The 19205-nt window shown below is 33.2% G+C and overlaps 1 protein-coding gene across 2 annotated transcripts in view; it reads left to right on the top strand.

The window, feature by feature from the left end:
• AHI1 (Jouberin) overlaps positions 1-19205 on the top strand; it is a 30991-nt gene that overhangs the window by 4373 nt on the left and 7413 nt on the right. The window contains exons 7-15 of one of the 2 annotated variants that reach the window (XM_035733450.2): positions 223-672; positions 1660-2184; positions 3868-4065; positions 7958-8052; positions 8856-8989; positions 11145-11285; positions 12988-13057; positions 14940-15042; positions 17354-17404. In XM_035733450.2, coding sequence (XP_035587132.2) covers positions 223-672; positions 1660-2184; positions 3868-4065; positions 7958-8052; positions 8856-8989; positions 11145-11285; positions 12988-13057; positions 14940-15042; positions 17354-17404 — 1767 coding nt within the window. Of the gene's footprint in view, positions 1-222; positions 673-1659; positions 2185-3867; positions 4066-7957; positions 8053-8855; positions 8990-10735; positions 11094-11144; positions 11286-12987; positions 13058-14939; positions 15043-17353; positions 17405-19205 lie in introns of those variants that run through there. The other variant, XM_051212320.1, reaches the window with a different exon arrangement.

Below are 19205 nucleotides of genomic sequence, written 5' to 3'. Positions count from 1 at the left end.
GCCAGTAGTGGTTTCATTCTAATCGTTCAAATTTAATAGTTTTGTATTCGCCAGTAAATCTACTAAAATGTAAACTAATGAGTATGCTTATCCTAAGTTTTTGTTTCGAAAGGCGGTAGTTCATCAGAATTATTTTTAATAAACAAATTTGTAAACCAAACTTGGAGTAACATTCAATAAATATTATATTAATGTATCTATGTGTGCGTAACTTTTGGACAGGACTCAAATCAAAACATTTTCTTTCAAACAAAACAGTCAGAAATCTTTGTACAACCCAATATAAACATAAGTGAGTCAGCCCAACATAACATTTTACTGGAGAATGAAAGTAGTGCTTTGAATGCTATGAGTGAAAGTAAACCAAGTGAACTACAGAAGTCTTGGACTAGAAAATCTCATCAACCATGTCGTATTCCAAACATACTTGTTGGCTATGGGGTAACAACATGTATAAATACAGATGATAATTTCGAGTTTTCATTAGATATGGAAGCAAATAAAAAATATTGCACGTCGACAAAATCTTCTGGAGCTCAGTGTTTGGCATTTTCACCAGATGGTAAATGGTTAGCGGTTGGAGTTATACGAAATTTACTGCTGAATAATACAACTGGAACTCCTACGAAAAATAAAACAAATAAAATGGACTGTTCTGTTCTAATTTATAAGGTCAGCTATTCTTTATAGCACATAACTGAATTGTCAATTAAAGCTTTTTTGATAATTAATTAATTTCTGTAGTAAAATACTGCAAATTGTTAAACATTTTAAACCAGTACACTTTCCAAAAGCATTGGATGTGATAACCAGGAAGAATAAAAACTAGAGGATAAGGTTCCAAAAAAGCATAAGTTTGAGAAATAAAACATACAATGTAATATGGAACCTATAGGCTTAGCAGGAGATTAAAAACGTAAACATCTGCCATAACCTATAAATCCTCGATAAATGATTATCTTAACAACAATATTCATTGCACTGAAAGAACCAGTCTTTAACAGAATAAAATATCCATATTAAAATACGATCCTAATTAATCATTTAATTTTACAAAAGCAGGACGATCTAATAAAAGGTCGATGCGATGTTCATTTGTGTGATAAAAAAATGTAAAATTCAAGAAACTTTGGTGTCAGTTGTTAGTTAGTGTGAGGTAAGACACAAGAATTCATCTTATAGGTTTTAATTTTATGATTGCTTTTTTGGAAAATAGTATGTGCATTGTCAGTTAATTTTATGACAAATTCAATTAGTCAGTCTTTCTCTCCTGGAACCTCATCGTTTCTAAAGTAGAAAGTTTAAGGCAAGAAGAGAATAGGACCCTGAATAACTTTACCACTGTAATTTCTCTCTTATTTATGCAATTTTTTCCAACTATTATTAACTTCATAATATACATAAAAGACATTTCACTTTACAGAAAATGTTTAGTAACTATATATGAAAAAAGTCAATATAAAAGACGCGTCTGGGTAACCAGCTTATACAAATTGGCTTATATAAAACCAGATAACCTTCGTAACTGGTATATGTCTTCATTTTGTAATACAATTTTTGTCACTTTTTATGTTCGTGGACTGTTTCTTCCCCAGTTAGTCAGCTTCATTTTTAATTTTCTTACAACTGCATATTTCTGTTTTTCTTGTTAAAAAATAGTTTCCATTCGATAACAAACGTAGCCAGCCAAATTTAGAGTTAGCAGGACATTCAGATATAATCTATTCTGTAGACTGGGCCAAAACTCCTGTGATCCAAAACCATAAGAATAAATCTACTCAAAAATATTCCAGTAAAGATTTTTCTAATACAAAAATATTTTGGATTCTAGCATCCGGTTCAGCTGATGGGACTGTAAGAGTATGGAGATTGCAATTTAATCAAGTGTATGAAAATTTTACCAATGATCCTAATACTAATATACCTGTTCCATCTGATACATCAAAATCTCCATTTCAAGTTGGTCAAATCATTAACGGATCATCTCACAAGAAAGGTATTTTATGTAATGTGCTTGGTCATCCGAATTTTGTGTATAGCGTAGCATTTAAACCGATATCTAAAGAATTGGCTTTGAATGATTTTCGAATTCTTCAAACTTTGGTAAATCGAGATCATCTACTTGCAACAGCATGTTATGATCGTGTTATTCGTTTATGGAGTATCAAACACAATGAAACTCAAGTATTCATTTTTATATTTTTCTGTTATTTAACTGCGTTCTTTTATGATTTGAAAGATATTTTTTCAGATGATTGAGTATGGGAATAATACAGAATCCAAGTCATTAACTAAACGATTTTACAGCAATAATTACTATATTACATCATAAGTTTTCATTAACTTTCCAAAAAAGATTTGTCTTATAAGTGAATGTATATACTATCGACTTTTCAGCAGTTAAAATCCGTGTTCATATTTAAAGATGGCAGTTAATTAGAAGAAAACTGTTGTTGTGACAAAATTGAAACCAGTGGTTTTATTTACTTAGCAACAAAATCTAGTTGTTAATTAGGTTCTCATTTTATTTTTATCACAGAATCCTGATTCCATGTGTGACAGAAATAAAAAAAATATCCATCTGATTACTATTTATCATCTTTTCTATACAGTCCGATTGTTTCTGTCACAGTTCAAGTCAACTTAAAACGAATAGAAACGAAAGATAACTTGTTGAGAGAATATTTTTGATAAGCAAAAAACTTATTCGTTAAACTGAGGGCCTAACTATAAAGTCTGTTACCTTGATTCTACTAAACTAAACTCCGTAATATATGTTATGAACTGCATAGATTTTTTGTTTTATCTACTCGATGACCAATATTTTCATAAAATATAAGTAGAATTTTACAGTCTATAGTAGTGTTATGTCTCCATGGGACATATCATATGAAAATTCTAAAGCCATGCGATTAGCATACTAATGGATTCCATCAATGAAGAAGTCTTTCAGAGTTCTATGATTTCCTCATTAGATTTCAAAATACAATAAATCTAAACTATCAACGCTACGGTTTTTTTTGTGCTAAGTCTATAATTTTGTGGATTATTGTTTTTGGAAAGCATTACTATTTCGGATTTACAAAAGTAAGAGTAATAAATTTATTAAATTTAACCATATCGGGTTGTGATAGTTATCTAATTCAGTCAATAGAAGAAGGGTGCACAATATCGTGAATTAACTGAACTCAGATTGTCTATCATTAGATTTCAGGTCAATGGTTTAGAGATTAAGTATTTGAATGCGAGGTCGACGGTTCTGGGTTCCATTCATAGTTGCAGGGTTTTGGATATTTACTTCTGAGGAGTCTCATACTAGGAAGAAACATCTATCCAGGCCCCGATGGTAATCTAACTAAAGTAGGTTTTCGATTTAAACTATGAAAATAATTTGACCTAGTTTCTTTAATTATCTGTATTTCTGTACCTCAAGTCCATAGAAGTGAAATGTTACGATGAATTGTTGTTTGTTAAAACTCAATTTTTCCTCACTAACATTCATTCACTACGCTAAATAACTTCGTCAGCACTGGCTTTATTAAGAAGTATGATCTCTAAAATGTGAAATGAATGTTTTTTTTCCGATGATAAACTAAGATTTTCAATACGGGTAATGGATTGAATATATTGGAATTTTTTAATTCTATGTTGAAATGTGAATTAGTCTGACTAGAATTACGCCAAATACAATAAATACTAAGAGATTTCCTAACAGAGCTAACTTTAGTCAGATCTTCCCCTTCTCTAATTCAGAAGTAACAATATCCTGTTTTTTTTGTAACTACTCCATTTGTCACTTAAAATTCCAGTTCATTATTTTAAACTATTTAATTCAATGTGTACTTTTTTATTTGTTTCATTAATAAGTTACTACAAGAATTGAATGGAGTACACCAATCACATATAAATAGTTTAACATTTGATACAGATGGATCACGCATATACTCAGGTGATGCTTTAGGTCTGATTGTCATCTGGAAAGAAACAGAAAACCAACAACGAAAACAAGTTAAATGTCAGCCCAAATGGATGTTTGAGAAAAAAATTGAAGTTCGAGAACTAGAAGTGAGTAAATTAATGTAAAATCTATCAATCAATCAATCTGTTTATCTGGCTATATATATATATATATACATATATATATATATATATATATATATATATAATGAACTAACTGTATAGATGAGTCAATTTCCTGTTTAAATCTACTTCCCCATGCATTTTGAGTTCGCAGAAATGTTAACAATCTCTAGTAGCCGTTTTTCTGACTTCATTTGGATCGTACGAATGATTGCTATCCTCGTACATAATAGTGACACTGTCAGCGTGGATAATGCATAAGTTGGTATTCTCAAACAGTCCAACCAAATGTGTTTCGCTAGCTTCCTGAAGAGCAGACACGGCGGAGCTCAGGAATTGTAGGTCGGCCTTGAGGTCTTGAGAGATTTCTTGAAATAAACGCTGGAAAAGAAGCTTAAGATTCAAAAGCTCAGTACTCTTTTGGTGACGACGAATTTCTCGGAGGGCAATAGTCCCAAGTCTCTGTCTATGAAGTTTCTTCACGTCCCCGGCAGCCGGGGCGCTTTTCCGAACAGCCTTAGTGGCCAGCTGCTTTCGAGGTGCATGACCATCGGTTGACTTACCAGCAGTCTGCTAAGTTCTTGCCATTACGAAACGCAGAGGGACGATTACGATCAGTATACGATCTAACCGGACCTAAAAAAGGGCCATACTTAAAGCGGTGAGCCCGACGCAGTTCGAACACGCAGTCTTCTGGTATGGAGTCAGATAGGGGGACACTAAAAACTACTACTAGTCAGATGATTGTTAAACTGTATTAAGGCAATTTATTTATACAAACATATCAATAATAATTACTTCATCACTAAGCTCTGTGGTAAATGTTGTAGTTTTGACTGCTTAAAAATTCATGCCTAAGAAAATTATTGGTAACTTCCATTGAAAGAAAGGCGACTTTAATCTTTGAATGGATGGATTGTGTATTCAAGTTTAAGAGAATATTAAAGTGTTTTTATGACCATCTGTCTAACACCAGCCGTCGAAACTCAAGTGTGCCAATCATTAATAACCCTTTTAAAATGCTTTAGATTTGAATGAGTGTTCATCAAAACTTGCAATGCTATTGTACAATACTGTATACATTCCGTTGGTGATTTTACGAGAAAGAGAGGTTGAAGCTTTCAAACAACAATATTCATCTGTTAAACAAAACCTACTTTGTAAATAAAGATATTGGTGACAAAGTAAAATTTCGTTTGACAGATGTAACTTAATCCATCTAATACAAGTTAATGCAATATATTACGATTGATTTTAATCCATTAACAACAACTCCTGCAGCCCCTCTGGGGCTACTGCCGGTCCCAAGCCAGGATAAAGGAGAAGGGTTGGGCATGAGGTTAGCGACACGATCCCGTAGAAGAATAACTCGCTAAAAAACGCTAACCAGAAAAATTTATTCAAACCACTTAAACTCTGCCCTGGGAGTCAGAAGGTCTTCATTTAGAAGAACTATGACGCCTCATGATGAAAGCCCAGTTCCTTCGGAAGTCACGAGGCCGATGCCCCTTCCGACAACCAGAGCAACCATTTATTTAGGTACATGGAATACTCGTACAATGTGGGAGACCGGGAGAGTCTTCCAAATTGCTGTAGAAATGAGGAGATACAACCTAGAGGTGCTTGGGATCAGTGAAACACATTGAACACAAGTTGGATCTTGTATCATCCAGAAGATACAAGTGTTTATTAACAGTTGTCTACGCAAAATACTTCGGATCGGTTGGCCAGACACCATTAGCAACAACCTACTATGGGAGAGAATAAACCAGATCCCAGTGGAAGAATAAATCAGGAAAAAGCTATGGAAGTGGATAGGACACATATTGAGGATAGCACCGAACTGCGTCACAAGACACACCCTCATATGAATCCTGAAGGCCAAAGGAAAATAGGAAAATCAAAGGACACATTGCGTCGAGTAATGGAGATAGACATGAGAAGCATGAACAAAAATTGGATAGAACTGGAAAGGAAGGTCCATGACAGAGTGGGTTGGAGAATGTCGATCGGCGGCCTATGCTCCATTAGGAGTAACAGGCGTAAGTAAGTAAGTATTCCATTAACAACCAAAATATGTACTAATCACTGAAAATAACACGAAGCAAAACACTAAGTATAAATTTCTATTTCACTCAAACCTTACGTTTATAAATTTATCCTTCTAATTACCAGATATTTACCAGACAATCCTTTACAAGTAAAAAAAAACAAGATCGTTGACAATTCCGACAGTATTGTGATATGTCTATATAATAATGGACACATTTTCAAGTAAAATCAGTAATCTCCAGTTCAAATTGTATAATTTTATTAATAGATTAATATATCTAATATTTAAAACGTTCATACTATTTGTATACAACTAATTGTATAAATAGTGGTATTTCACTCAATTACAATTCATGTTTATAATGCCAAATATAATATTTCATGAATCATATCTAGAAAAGTATACCTAAAACACCATTTCATCATGAAGATTCAAAAGTGAAATATTTTATATTAAAATACTAATTTTCAACTTAAATATGACTAATTAAAGTGCTTTTTGTAAACAGATCGTTTACATTAGTGAATTACCGGACATTTGTGTACTTTAAAAAAAAAGAAAGTCTACTCTAATACAGACTTATCAAAAACAATAAACTATTGAATAAGAATAAACAAAAATGTTAACTATCCTTAAATGAGATTTTTTAAGCAAAGATGGATAGTGGCTAGTAGTGGAATCCAGAACGCGTATCTCGTTCTATTTGGAACTCGTCAGCTGGATGTACCTGCATCGCAGAGTTGATGTTCACTCTGGGACTCGAACCCAGTACCGTTTGCTTCAAACGTTATCGTGTTATCCATTTAGCTACTGAGTTCTGATAGCCACCTGATTGTACAATGGGGTGAAGTGTAAATTCACTTAATATTGTTTTACTTGTATCTTCCCATTGTTATTTTTGCCAACATGAGACTGATCAATTGCAGTCCTACAAATAAAACAACACCAAGTGAACTTAAATGAAATTGTTTATAATTTCGTACTTTAAATCATTTAATTTTGCGGTGTTTTAATATAATACCAGCTCAATCATAAGCATTTGTCTGATGAACCATAATCTATGTAAATCATTAAACTTAAAGCATCATAATAGTCTTTCTATTCAATCTATTCACTTCAATAAAATCCCCCTACTGATCAACCTGAAAGAAATTCGTATAGATAATTAAAAGAATTAGGTAAAAGTAAATTGTTGTAATTCAATCTCGATTACATTTTCAATAATCTTTGGTTTTGTTTTGATAGTTCTCTTCGTTTATCAAAGTGATAAAGTGGTAAAGGTGTAGAACAATTTTTTAAAAATAAAAACATTCCTTTTTGAGTTCTAATGTTCTCATGTAAGTGAATTGGAAATCTCAAACTCCACCGGATAAGAGGGCGGAATTTGTTGAACTTTCAATAATTGAAAGTAATCAATAAAAATTTAATGTTGCGATGACGATTAAATACTTTTATCAGAAGGGGGTTTTGTGGAGATTTTAGTAATTTAGTAGTTGAATTTATGAGTCAATCATAGCTAGACTACCGTGGAAAACCTGGAAGCAATGGACGGCCGTCTCGTCCTAGTATAGGATTCAGCAATGCGAATCCACCGATAGGTCCTGGATTAGAATCTCGCAGGGCAAGATCGTGGATGCGCACTGTCGGGGAGTCCCATACTAGGACGAAACGGCCGTCCATTGCTTCCAGGTTTTCCATGATGATCTAGCTTTAATTGACTCATAAATTCAAATGTTAGATTAAATATTTGTATTTTTTGAATATTTTATCACAAAAGTTTCTTTTCATTTAATAATCTAAAATCTTTTATTTCAATGTTTATAGATGTGTATAATCAACCATTTAGAGTTTCATCCTACACTCAATCTTTTACTCGTACACACAAGGGATAACTGTCCAAAAATGCTTGATTTAAGATCGTAAGTTATTTAATCATAAAAATCAAGCCATTTCTAACATTTAAACTATTTTGATACAGAGCATATGATGCTAACATTTTGTTGAGTTTTTCCAATAATTTAGTTTGGTTTCTTTTTAAATACATTCATTACTTTTTAGAATGTTTTAGACTGATATTAAGTAAAGAACGGTGTACAACGCATTAATCAATAATTGTATTGATAATCGAATACTCGTTATACATTTTTACACTGTCGTCGATAAACAAGATTTGTTAATTCCAAAATAGTACAACAGTTATAATCAAGTATTAAGTCGAAAGTAATAGTTGAGATGATGAGCCAATTGAAGCTAAACCATCATGAAAAACCTAGAAGCACTGGACGGCCATTTCGTCTAGCTTCAACTGACTCACGAATTCAACTACTAAATTACTATAATATCCACAAATTCCCTTCTCTGTTTATAATCATCATATGCTCACTAGTGAAGGTCTTCAAGAAGTATTTCCTAGAGTTCTAGTGAGAAGTCGTAACCAATGGAGTTCAACTGGATCTGTTGTGAGATAGTAAGTCACTGATAATAATGGTGGATGGTGGCTCCAATTCGTGGATTGGTTGAAGTTAAACATTAACACCGGTGGATGCCGGCTCAGTGGTCTAGTGGTTCGGCGCTCGCACGAGAGGCGGGATCGTGGATGAGCACTGACGAGGAGTCCCACAATGGGAAGAAATGATCGTCTAGTGCTTCCAAGTTTTCCATGGTGGTCTAGCTTCAATTTACTCATGAATTCACCTATTAAACTTATTTATTTGTTTTCTAGAAATTTTATCACAACACGATTTCATGGAGCATTGAATAATACTGAATTATTACGTAGTTGTATTTCACCATGTGGTTCATTCTTATTTTCTGGTTCCGAAGATCAAAATGTTTATGTGTGGAATGTCAATACAGGTTAGAAGTAAATAACTGATTATTTACTTTCATTATATTGAAATAATTTTGACAAACTTATAAATATTGACTACATATAGATGTCCTAGATTTTTTTTAAGGCATCCAATAAATAGTACAAATTGCATTCATCCTGTTTCATTAGTTAAACTGTGTTCAGTGAATTATTGTTCAGCATATGGTTTGTTTATTCTTATTTCACCTTCGTCACACATCTCTGAATCTATTACTATAGCTTACTATCAAGCGGTTATGAACTTGTGTAATCGAGCTATTATCTCACCATACTGTATAATATTTCAAATTTTTACAATTACATTTTAAACTATTTGCTAGATTGGAAGGATTTAGATTGTAGTTAGAATGATTAATAGTAAAACGTTGAGCTTCTCTTTAATGATTTTACGGGTAGTTTCTGGCAAAAAGCATAAGATTTCGTTTTGAACCTTTCTAGTCTTTTTTATTAGACAAAATATTAGATTATATTGGTAGGAACTTTCAAGCACATAATTAGGAATCGAAATAATATCATCACACTTGATTTTTTAGTTTGATAAATTTACAGGTTCATTGACAAAAATCATTAAACCCAGAACTTAGTCTTATTGTTAACCAACCTTATATCTACCCAGCAACATAGATAACATATTATACTGTGAACAATTATAGTAGTTTAGGCTCTTCACATTATTTTGATGTGTTTAATAGCACGTTTCCAAAATATTCAATTATTCGCCAGTCTTAGTGATATGCTACATTTTTTGAATCCTCAAATGATTATTCAATGGTTGTCTTGTGATTTAATAATGAGCCATTAAAACCTTTAACTTCATGAATTAGAATGTAATTTTGGTTATACAACATTAAAACTGGTGATATCTGAAAATCTTGCTCAAATTTCAACAAAGTTGAAATTTTATGCTTGGAAAGTACTCTTAATAAAATCTATTTCTGAATTGCAAGTAAATATAATCAAAGTAATTGTCACATCAATTTTTTGTTAGTTCTAAATAGATAGGCAAGTAAGTGTAATATATCTCTTAGATGCTCTTTTTTAATTTGAAAAAAGTAGGACCCACCAGTTTCCATATCTCTGAATAATTTCAATCAAATTTTTTTCTCATTAGACAAAAAAGTGTTTGGTAGATGGTGTACGATACTAACTGGGATTACTTTGATTACCATACTGAGTCCTGGAACATTGAGTACCTGGTTTATTTGAATTTACGGTTGCTTAGCAATACGTATTCACCTTAAATTTAGTCGAACCTCAAACCTACAAAGTTGCTGAAGTTGGCACGACATATTTAGATCATAATGCTAGGATCCAATAACATTTTGGTAGTTTTCTTTTTTTAATAACTCTCTAATTAAAAACAGTTTGTGCCGAAAACTATAATCTCCTTTTTGAAGTAAAAATATCAAAGCTTAGACATCCAAACAGTATGATGAACCATAGATAAGTTCCGAAAAATCGACGTTTACTAAACAAAGAAGCGTATACGAGCAACATACAAATAATACAATGTAAATAAACATGGAAAATCCATATACAGTATTCATGTAATTGACCATAATTATAATCTAACTGATCATTTGTGCATTGTTTCATCTTAACAACTTTCTTCAGTCTGTACCACAGGTATAATGTTATTTATTTACTTATGCCTGTTACCCCTCGTAAAGGAGCATAAGCTGCTCCCAAGCATTCTCCATCGAACTCGTTCCTGAGCAATCCTTTCCAGGTGTTTCAAATTGTTGTTCAGTCTTTTGATGTCTGCTACCGATTCCTGGCTCAATGTGTTCCTTGGTCTTCCTTTTTTCCTTTAACTTCAATAAGGTGTATCTGTAATCCTAAAAGGGATATCTGCTCCTCATGTAATTCCATCAGATATGAATAAGTGCAACTGAACTCCTAGTTCCACACTGACCTTCTATAGCACTAAGTTATTTACATCAAAAGCAGGCAATTTAAGTCGGTTGAACTAATGATCACATTGTAATCCGTTCGGTAGGCTTCCATAAACAAACACTGAGAACTAGATAAACACGATATTGTTTGCTAATCACTGACCAATTAGTGTATACTTCGTATACAATGTAGGTAAGATTATTTTAGCACCATCCGATTATAATACACAAATTCATTTTTTAGGTGATCAAGTTGCATGTTATCAGAATTTACAATTGCCAGGATCTGTTACCTCAATAAGTTATCATCCTATGGATAATGTGATAGCTTTCGCCGCTGTTGGACCAGACTCACCAATTGCTATATACGCATACAATATAAAAGGTATGTATAAAATGTAATTAGTGGAATAAAGATCGCTTATTTATTTCACTGCTTGTAGAACAGTTAGACATGAAACACGAGAAAAGCGTACTAATTTGGCTTGGTAATATACAAAATAGAAAAAGAGCAACATTGAATTGAAGCCTTATGAATCACATAACTGACAATCTCCCCTAATGTATTGGTTGTGTTTTAATGATCAATGTCCAGAAATGTTTATTTTTCGGTTTACCACAAGTCAACATCTAGCAAGTTTGTGTCCTAATAAATCCTATTCATATTACATTTAAATCTTGAGAGTTAACAACGAACAAATCCATGCAATGCTTAGTGCTCTGTAATCGATCTGCAACAATTTTGAATTTTTCTCACCTCAGATTCCTTCATAATATGATCCAACTTTTTCCACTATCCTAAATGCTCTTGTCTCCTTGTCTCAAATATTACTTTCTTCAGTAACGATTGTCAAATAGGTTTACCTGTGAGAACTAATTAACAGACATTAATTTTAAAGTAAAAATATCTCGAAAAGAGGATGTTTTTCTTCTCTTTTTGATGACTAAAATATCAAATAAAATGAGTAGTATAAAGGTATAAAGTGTCAGTCATTTAAAAATGAAGTTAAATCCTTATACAACTTAAAAAATGATAACTATTGTATACAAGACGTTTACTGAGATCCTAATTACCATTCTTAGTAAACAAATTTATGTTAATTTTTGAAAATCAACATTTGCTGAACACGCAATCTTATACTGATGTATATATTTGCTTTTTCTCATTATCATACATGGAATTAGTCATCCCTGAAGTATCTGTGCAGTGACGTCTGTAGCTGGAACTTTTTAAAGAGGTTGTAGAGCAATTGTGGTTTAGTCATTCTTGTGTGTCAACTCACACTGTTCGTAGTATTATTATGTAGTTTCATTTCAATTATCGACATAAATCTTAAAAATAAATGGAATTACATTAATTTACTTTTTACAGCATCTTTTGTTTCACTGTTTGATCAGAGGAATACATGTTCATTATTATTCTCCTTTAACTATATATATCCACACGCTAATTAGTTAATTAATAACGACCAATGTTTCAGTATCTAATTCATATGACTAACCAAATTCTGCCAATCAAGATGTAATGCGGCCACGATGATGTACACTCTATTTGATCCCAAGTATTTGATGCCGTTTGTACCCAATCTAGAGATTAGTTTCTTACACGTTGTCACTGATCAGCAAGATATGTCTATAGTCTTATGGAAAGTGATTCATTTTTTTGAACATCTTTGTCCTCCTGGTTTTTTGTGACTCATTCCGTTTAATATTAACGACTATAACTGTGACATAGAATAGAACTGCATATCAAGCGTCTTTTCCATCAAAGCTGCAGAAAGGAGTTACTGAGGAATGAAAAATAGGTCAAACACTTAGTTTATTTCTGTCTTATCTGGTGCTTTAACAACTTAAACCACTTCATCTTTATATCAGGAGATCCTCTTTTGTGATTGGTTGTGAAACTATGAGCGTATGTAAACAAAAATCATACTTATTTTATAAATTTTAAATGATTTTCACTTTTCTAGGTTCTCAACTGTTGTCTAACTTACATCGCATCGTGATTTTAATGATCTTCACTGTTATTTTATTCTGTGGTATCGCAAATTATTATTATCACTTGCTTCTTTTGTCTATTCAAATAGCTAATCAGTTGACAACATTATCTCAAAAAATAAATGAAGAAAAACTGCCATTTTATGAAGAGGAATCGAAGTAAGAACACTTTTATTCACAGATTCATCACATTAAACCAACTTTTCACCCTTATACATTGTAGTGGCTTTGCTTCTTTAATCGATCACCTCAATAACAATTATAATATAAATCTTAAGGGTGTTTAAAATCAGAAGGCAATGAGAAGCGGCAACTACAGTTTATTACCGGATAGAGATCACAGAGCAATAATCACATCAAGAGAATTTGAAGCAAGAGGGCGAATACTTATATGCGAGCAATTACATAGGCAAATTCATGGTCAAATTGCATAAGTGTACAGCAAGGCAAAGCAAACCCTAATAATAGGATTTGAGTACATATGTACATGCCCTACAAATGCACTAGTACAGCCGAGAGTGGGGAGAGTCAATTCACCCTCTCAAAATGCTCTCACATGGCCACGTGCATACAACCACTGCCAGAGAAGTCCTACTCACTGCCTTCTCACCGCGGGTGTGTTGTTTACGAAATTGAGAGGACGAAAAGCGAATGTTTGGCACTTTAGCCGGCTTGGTGGATATGGAGGATCCACCCTGATTTCAAACCGGATTCCAGGACCTTAAGGGAGAAAATGGCGTATGATCCAATTGTTGGCCACCGGCTACCATGGGACTGCATCTCCTTATGTTACTTCATATCCTTATGGATTAGACCTTTAGGTCGAATGCTCGTAATATAGTCCCGTAAGGAAACCATCTGCTTCGTTTTGGGCACCCGGACACTATCCTAACCCTCATACAAATCGAGTGATTTATGTGGCGCATATTTATTTGTTGCCTTCTTGTACCTATGTTTATGTGTTTAAATAAATAAATAAACATGCATTCATGGGGAGGAGAATAAATCATCGAGTGATATTTAAGCAATCAACGTTTTAGTTAGTTTGTCATGTGATCTAGTGATCATAACGGTACAAAGAAATATGCGAATTGTTACTGTTCAAATAACATTGTCTGTTGAGTAATTTAATAAAATGGCCTAACCCAAACTAACCATGATCGAAATTGGTTGTACGATAGTTGCTATAACATAATATCTATAGAAGGTATAAATGGTTTATTTTTGTATATATTTTATCAAATAAAATTCATGAAGTTTCATTTACTTTAGTTGATTCCAGTCGATGAGCAAAAACTTTATAACCAATGATAATTCTGAATAATCTGAAGCATTATTCTCTTACTATCACAGTTTATAATCACTTTATTTTCATATTAGAATGTATGAGTTTCTCAAAAGTGAATGCACTGTAATGGGTAAAATTCCACTTCCATGCAAATTCTTATCTGTTACACCTTAACAAAGCTTTAGATATTTGTAATGGAAAACCCATTTGATTTAAATGTGGTAAAGTATTTATCGTATTTGAAATTTATGCAAGAGAAATTTAGGTGAGACTATAATTTTTGGACAACCTTTGAGCGACGCTAGACTGAACTTGAGAGTGTCCACCTAATAACCAGGACTAAATGAGGGTTATAAACCTGTGTAAGGAATTAGAATTACGATCGACAGTTAATGATTAAGGTCAGAAATTATATTTAAGGTTTTCATCACCAAATGCCAAAACTCTATCCGAATGGATGAGTGACTTTCGCGCCAAAATCTGCGACCTGTTATCTTATACATGATTGGTTCGTCCATAAATTATAGTCACGCCAGTTTACTCCACATAACATCATCTTTGAAGGAATTCCTGTTTAAATCTTCATTATTCATAATTTCACGTAACTAACTGGTTTGTGTAAACATTTCTTTTATCTGACTCTTTATTTAACAATTATGTTCAAGTGAAAAATAATGAATAAATTTGACTATGATTTTGTATAGTTTATTCGATCAACTAAAACGGATTTTCATTTGTCTTAACATTGTTTAGCTACATTGAACAACCACCTGATATTCTTGCATCTCATGTCAAATTTAAACAACGTGATGTTGAACGAGTATTACTTGCAATGTCTAAGCTAGAAAGTGTTCTGGTTAGTTTTCATTGAATAATATTTATTATTATTATTATTATTATTATTATTATTATTATTATTATTATGAAAACGTTTTACAACATTTAACTCATTTATTAACAAAGATTTAGTCAAGCTAAATGTGATTTTTTATTATCAATTGAATATACGAAAGCATTGAACTACTGTTTATACTACTTTAAGGATTCTTAGTTCCAGGTAATCACTATCCCTTATTGTATGGAGCCCGTAGATTAAATGTTTTTCTATGAGTATATTATCTTTCGATTTTAGAGTTAAAATTTAATCATACTCATTTTTCAACTTCAGTCTCATAGCTTAATTATGATTCAGTGCTATCTACGGATAATCGCTTCACTCAAAATCTGCTAAAACTTTAAGCTATTCTCCTCGAAGCATATCCTCACTGCTGAAAGGTCCTAAATTAAGATTAGCATTATTGCTACTTTATCCAACAATACACTCAATCAAATTATATATGTAATCATTAACAAAAGTTTACTTGTGATGAGGAATTTTAAGTCACCAATCTACAATTCCATAAATTTGTGAAAATATTCAAGTAGTTTACTTTTAATTTTTAAGCCGATATATTTCTGAAAATTAAAGCCTGAAAGCTTTATGATTAAACTATTGAGTTCGAATTGATCAGTTGGATTAAAGATGATCATTTCATATTGTTGTCAGATAATCGAACTTTACATTCACTTGAAATATTTAAATGATCTACAAGTTATCATTAGTATATCATTGAGTTTGTATTTAGAAATTCATGCTATAATTAGATTCTTGCAAGTCATCTTATTATTTATTTGAAGATGATAGGTTCGTTCTTAATGAACTGTTTATTTATAATGTAGTTTGTTCACTTTCGAATACTACATAATATCACTTACTTACTTACTTACGCCTGTTACTCCTAATGGACCATAGGCCGCCGACCAGCATTCTCCAACCCACTCTGTCCTGGGCCTTCTTTTCTAGTTCCATCCAATTCTTGTTCATTTTTCTCATGTCTATCTCCATTTCCACCTGGAGTCCCTCCGGGGGTTACTGCCGGCCCCAGACCCGGATAAAGGAGGAGGGTTGAGCATGGGGTTAGCGACCCCATCTCGTAGAAAACTAACTCGCTAAAAAAACGCCAACTTCATAATATACTGGGTCAAATTTTGTTGCTAATTTACCATGGTTCGTACTAGTTTTATTGTTCTGAAACTTTTAATACGTTGTTCAGTTTTGTATTTTTGATAGATTTTAAATTCATTTATATATTTGTTGGTAGAAAAATTATCTTTATGAACTAATTCACACCAAAGACCCATTTTTTATTATTTAAAACACAGACTTAAAATTATTGCTAAACATTATCTATTATTAGAAGATATAAATGGTTTTCTCTCCAGTTTTGTCTAATTTTTTGACGGAATTTCGGCACATAAAAGTTCATCAGCCGTAATTCACTAACTTGAGTTTCGTATGATGCCGGCACGGTATCCATCTTCGTCCCATAAGGTCATTATGGTGATAACAAGTTCATGTTCTAGAACTTAATAGCTGTGAAATTTTGCTTTTCAAGACAGATGATATACACGAGTTATTATTACGTAATGTTGTATCTTCAAAGCATTGATGCAGTATGACATAACAAGTTATCAAATATTTTTATGGTAAACTACAGAGTACTGGGCGGAATCAGCAATGACTTTGTGAACTCGCATCAACTAAAGTAATTCAAAAGACTGTTTTGTCTTCCCAGTTATTACCTGCTCTTATGTATCATGCTGGGTACTACAGTTACAGGCTGAAGGGTGGTTGGAAGACAAAGCATGACACTAGTCTACTAATTCCACTGATTGTTGAAATGATCAATGTCAAAAAGTGGAGGTTGAGGTAACCGACATTACTCTTGATTGCTCTACAAATTGTAGGTTTTTAAACTGTAACTCACTTTTTATTTGATGACTCTATACATTACTTTCGAACCATATTTTCTCGGTTTAGCTTACTGCTACCATGAGTAATACTATTTCGTTTCACGCACTTCCGATCTTGTTGACTTTACTTCATAATATTCTGATGTAAAGCGTAACAACTTGAAGTGATGCATATTTTTGCACGTTTCTAAACTGTTTGTAACAGACTGAAGGACCCAACAAATTGATAGTGACAAATATCAGCAGTTAGATTTGCTTCATTGAATTAGAAACAGACCACTTCATTGAAAGTACATTATAATTTTGATTTATTTAAACATGAGCACTGTTTCGCTGATTGATAGTTTATTTTTTGTTTATATTTTCTTTGATAGAACGTTTCCAAACCTTTAGCAAAATATCCTCAAAACAATTTACATGAATTAGTAAGTACAATAGTTATATATCTATATGTATTGTGAATAGAAAATAATGTAGGTGCTTTATTGAGATTTTCTATAGTTTGTAGGTTACTTTTACGAAGAACTGACAGCAGCTATAAAACTAATGAACATCAAAACATATTGAATGACCTTTCATCTAAGCTTAAAACACCTTAGAAATACCAACATATTATAAGATTGAACTCAACACTTTCATTTCTCACAGCGTGCTCGATAACTATGAAATATTGTATTAAAATCTAGCGGTCAATTTATAATATAACATAATCATTTAATGTCATTCATTAATTATTATTTCCCTTAAACTTGGTTAACTCTCTGATTTAAGTTTCAACTCTTAGATGTAAAGTGTCAGTTCTTTACTGACCAGTACCTTAGACCCTTACGTAATATGTTTTAGCTTTGTATGTAAACTTGTACTAAACTACAGGAACGTGTTGCATTTTGTTACTTGAGCTATCATCTTTCTAAATAAAATATCTATCATATACTCTGCTATAATTTAGTTCTTATGACATTCCATGAAACGTAACAGACTTTCTTATGAATGATACTTAATTCACTATACATCAACTGTGAATGTGATTCTTACACTTCAAAGTTAATCATTTAGCACTCAGTCAGTTAGTCAGTCGGTAACAACGTAGACCTTCGTACGTACGTACATCAGTTCGAGTTGCCAGACCACATTAGCACAGAGATGCAGTGGTCGATTCAAATCCCGTAGTGCTAGATGTAGTAAAATTATAAGCTGTAATCAGAAAAATTAGGGTTTGAAGATGTTATTCAAGGAGTATAATCCAGTGAAATAAATTTGGAAAGAGAAAAAAGAAAGGGACATGAAGAATTCAGAAGATTAGAATTTTGGAGAACACAAAGAGTGGATGCACCTGGGCCATTGCAAACGATTCTGAGCCATGTCATTCAGGGTCTCTAACCATCGGTTGCTATCATCTCGCAGTCCCCAACCAGGTAGTCTACACCTACCAACATGACTCAGTCCACTTGTCAGTGACTTCATGCATTTGTGCCACGTTTCGGTCTGGCCGCTCCTAGCTTTCTTCCAACCTACTCCTACCCCACAGAACATCGCACGTCGAGGTAGTCGGTGGTTGGGCATACGTAACACGTGTCCCAGCCATCTCAACTGATGAAGTTTCGCTACGTCATCGATTAATTTGTTATCCCTACCTAGTACCCGTTTCCTAACAACTGCATTACTTACTCGATAGTCCCAGGATATACGAGCAATGCTTGGAAGACACTTATGATCAAATACTAGTAACCTACGAATATCCTCTACTCTTACCGGCCATGTTTCACTGCCATAAAGTAGGACCGAACGAACTGCTGCGCAGTAAACCCGTCCTTTGGTTGATAGACGGATATCTCGCCTACGCCATAAATGACGCAAGTTGGTAAAAGCTAGTCGAGCCTTCTGTTTTCGTGCTGAGATTTCGTCACACACTAGTCCACAATGGCTGATGAGACTTCCAAGATAAGTGAAGCGATCGACACACTCAACTACTTCACTCCCTATCACTAGTTCGGGTGTCGATGTAACCCAATCCTGAAGCAACATTTCGCATTTCGAGGGGGAGAATCACATGCCAAACATGCTTGTATTGTTGCTTAGAGTGGTCAGAAGACTCTGCATTTTGTCAGCGTCTTCACCAAATAAAACTATGTCATCAGCCTATTCTAAGTCAACAAGTGGACCTCCCGGTAGAAGTTAAACCCCTGGAAATCTAGACGAGGAAAGTGTTATCCCTAAAAGTACGTC

Source organism: Schistosoma haematobium, chromosome ZW, assembly GCF_000699445.3.
Source record: "Schistosoma haematobium chromosome ZW, whole genome shotgun sequence".
Taxonomy (NCBI): Eukaryota; Metazoa; Platyhelminthes; class Trematoda; order Strigeidida; family Schistosomatidae; genus Schistosoma; species Schistosoma haematobium.
The sequence above is the reverse complement of the archived record's forward strand: the minus strand, read 5'-3'. Positions and strand labels throughout refer to the sequence as shown.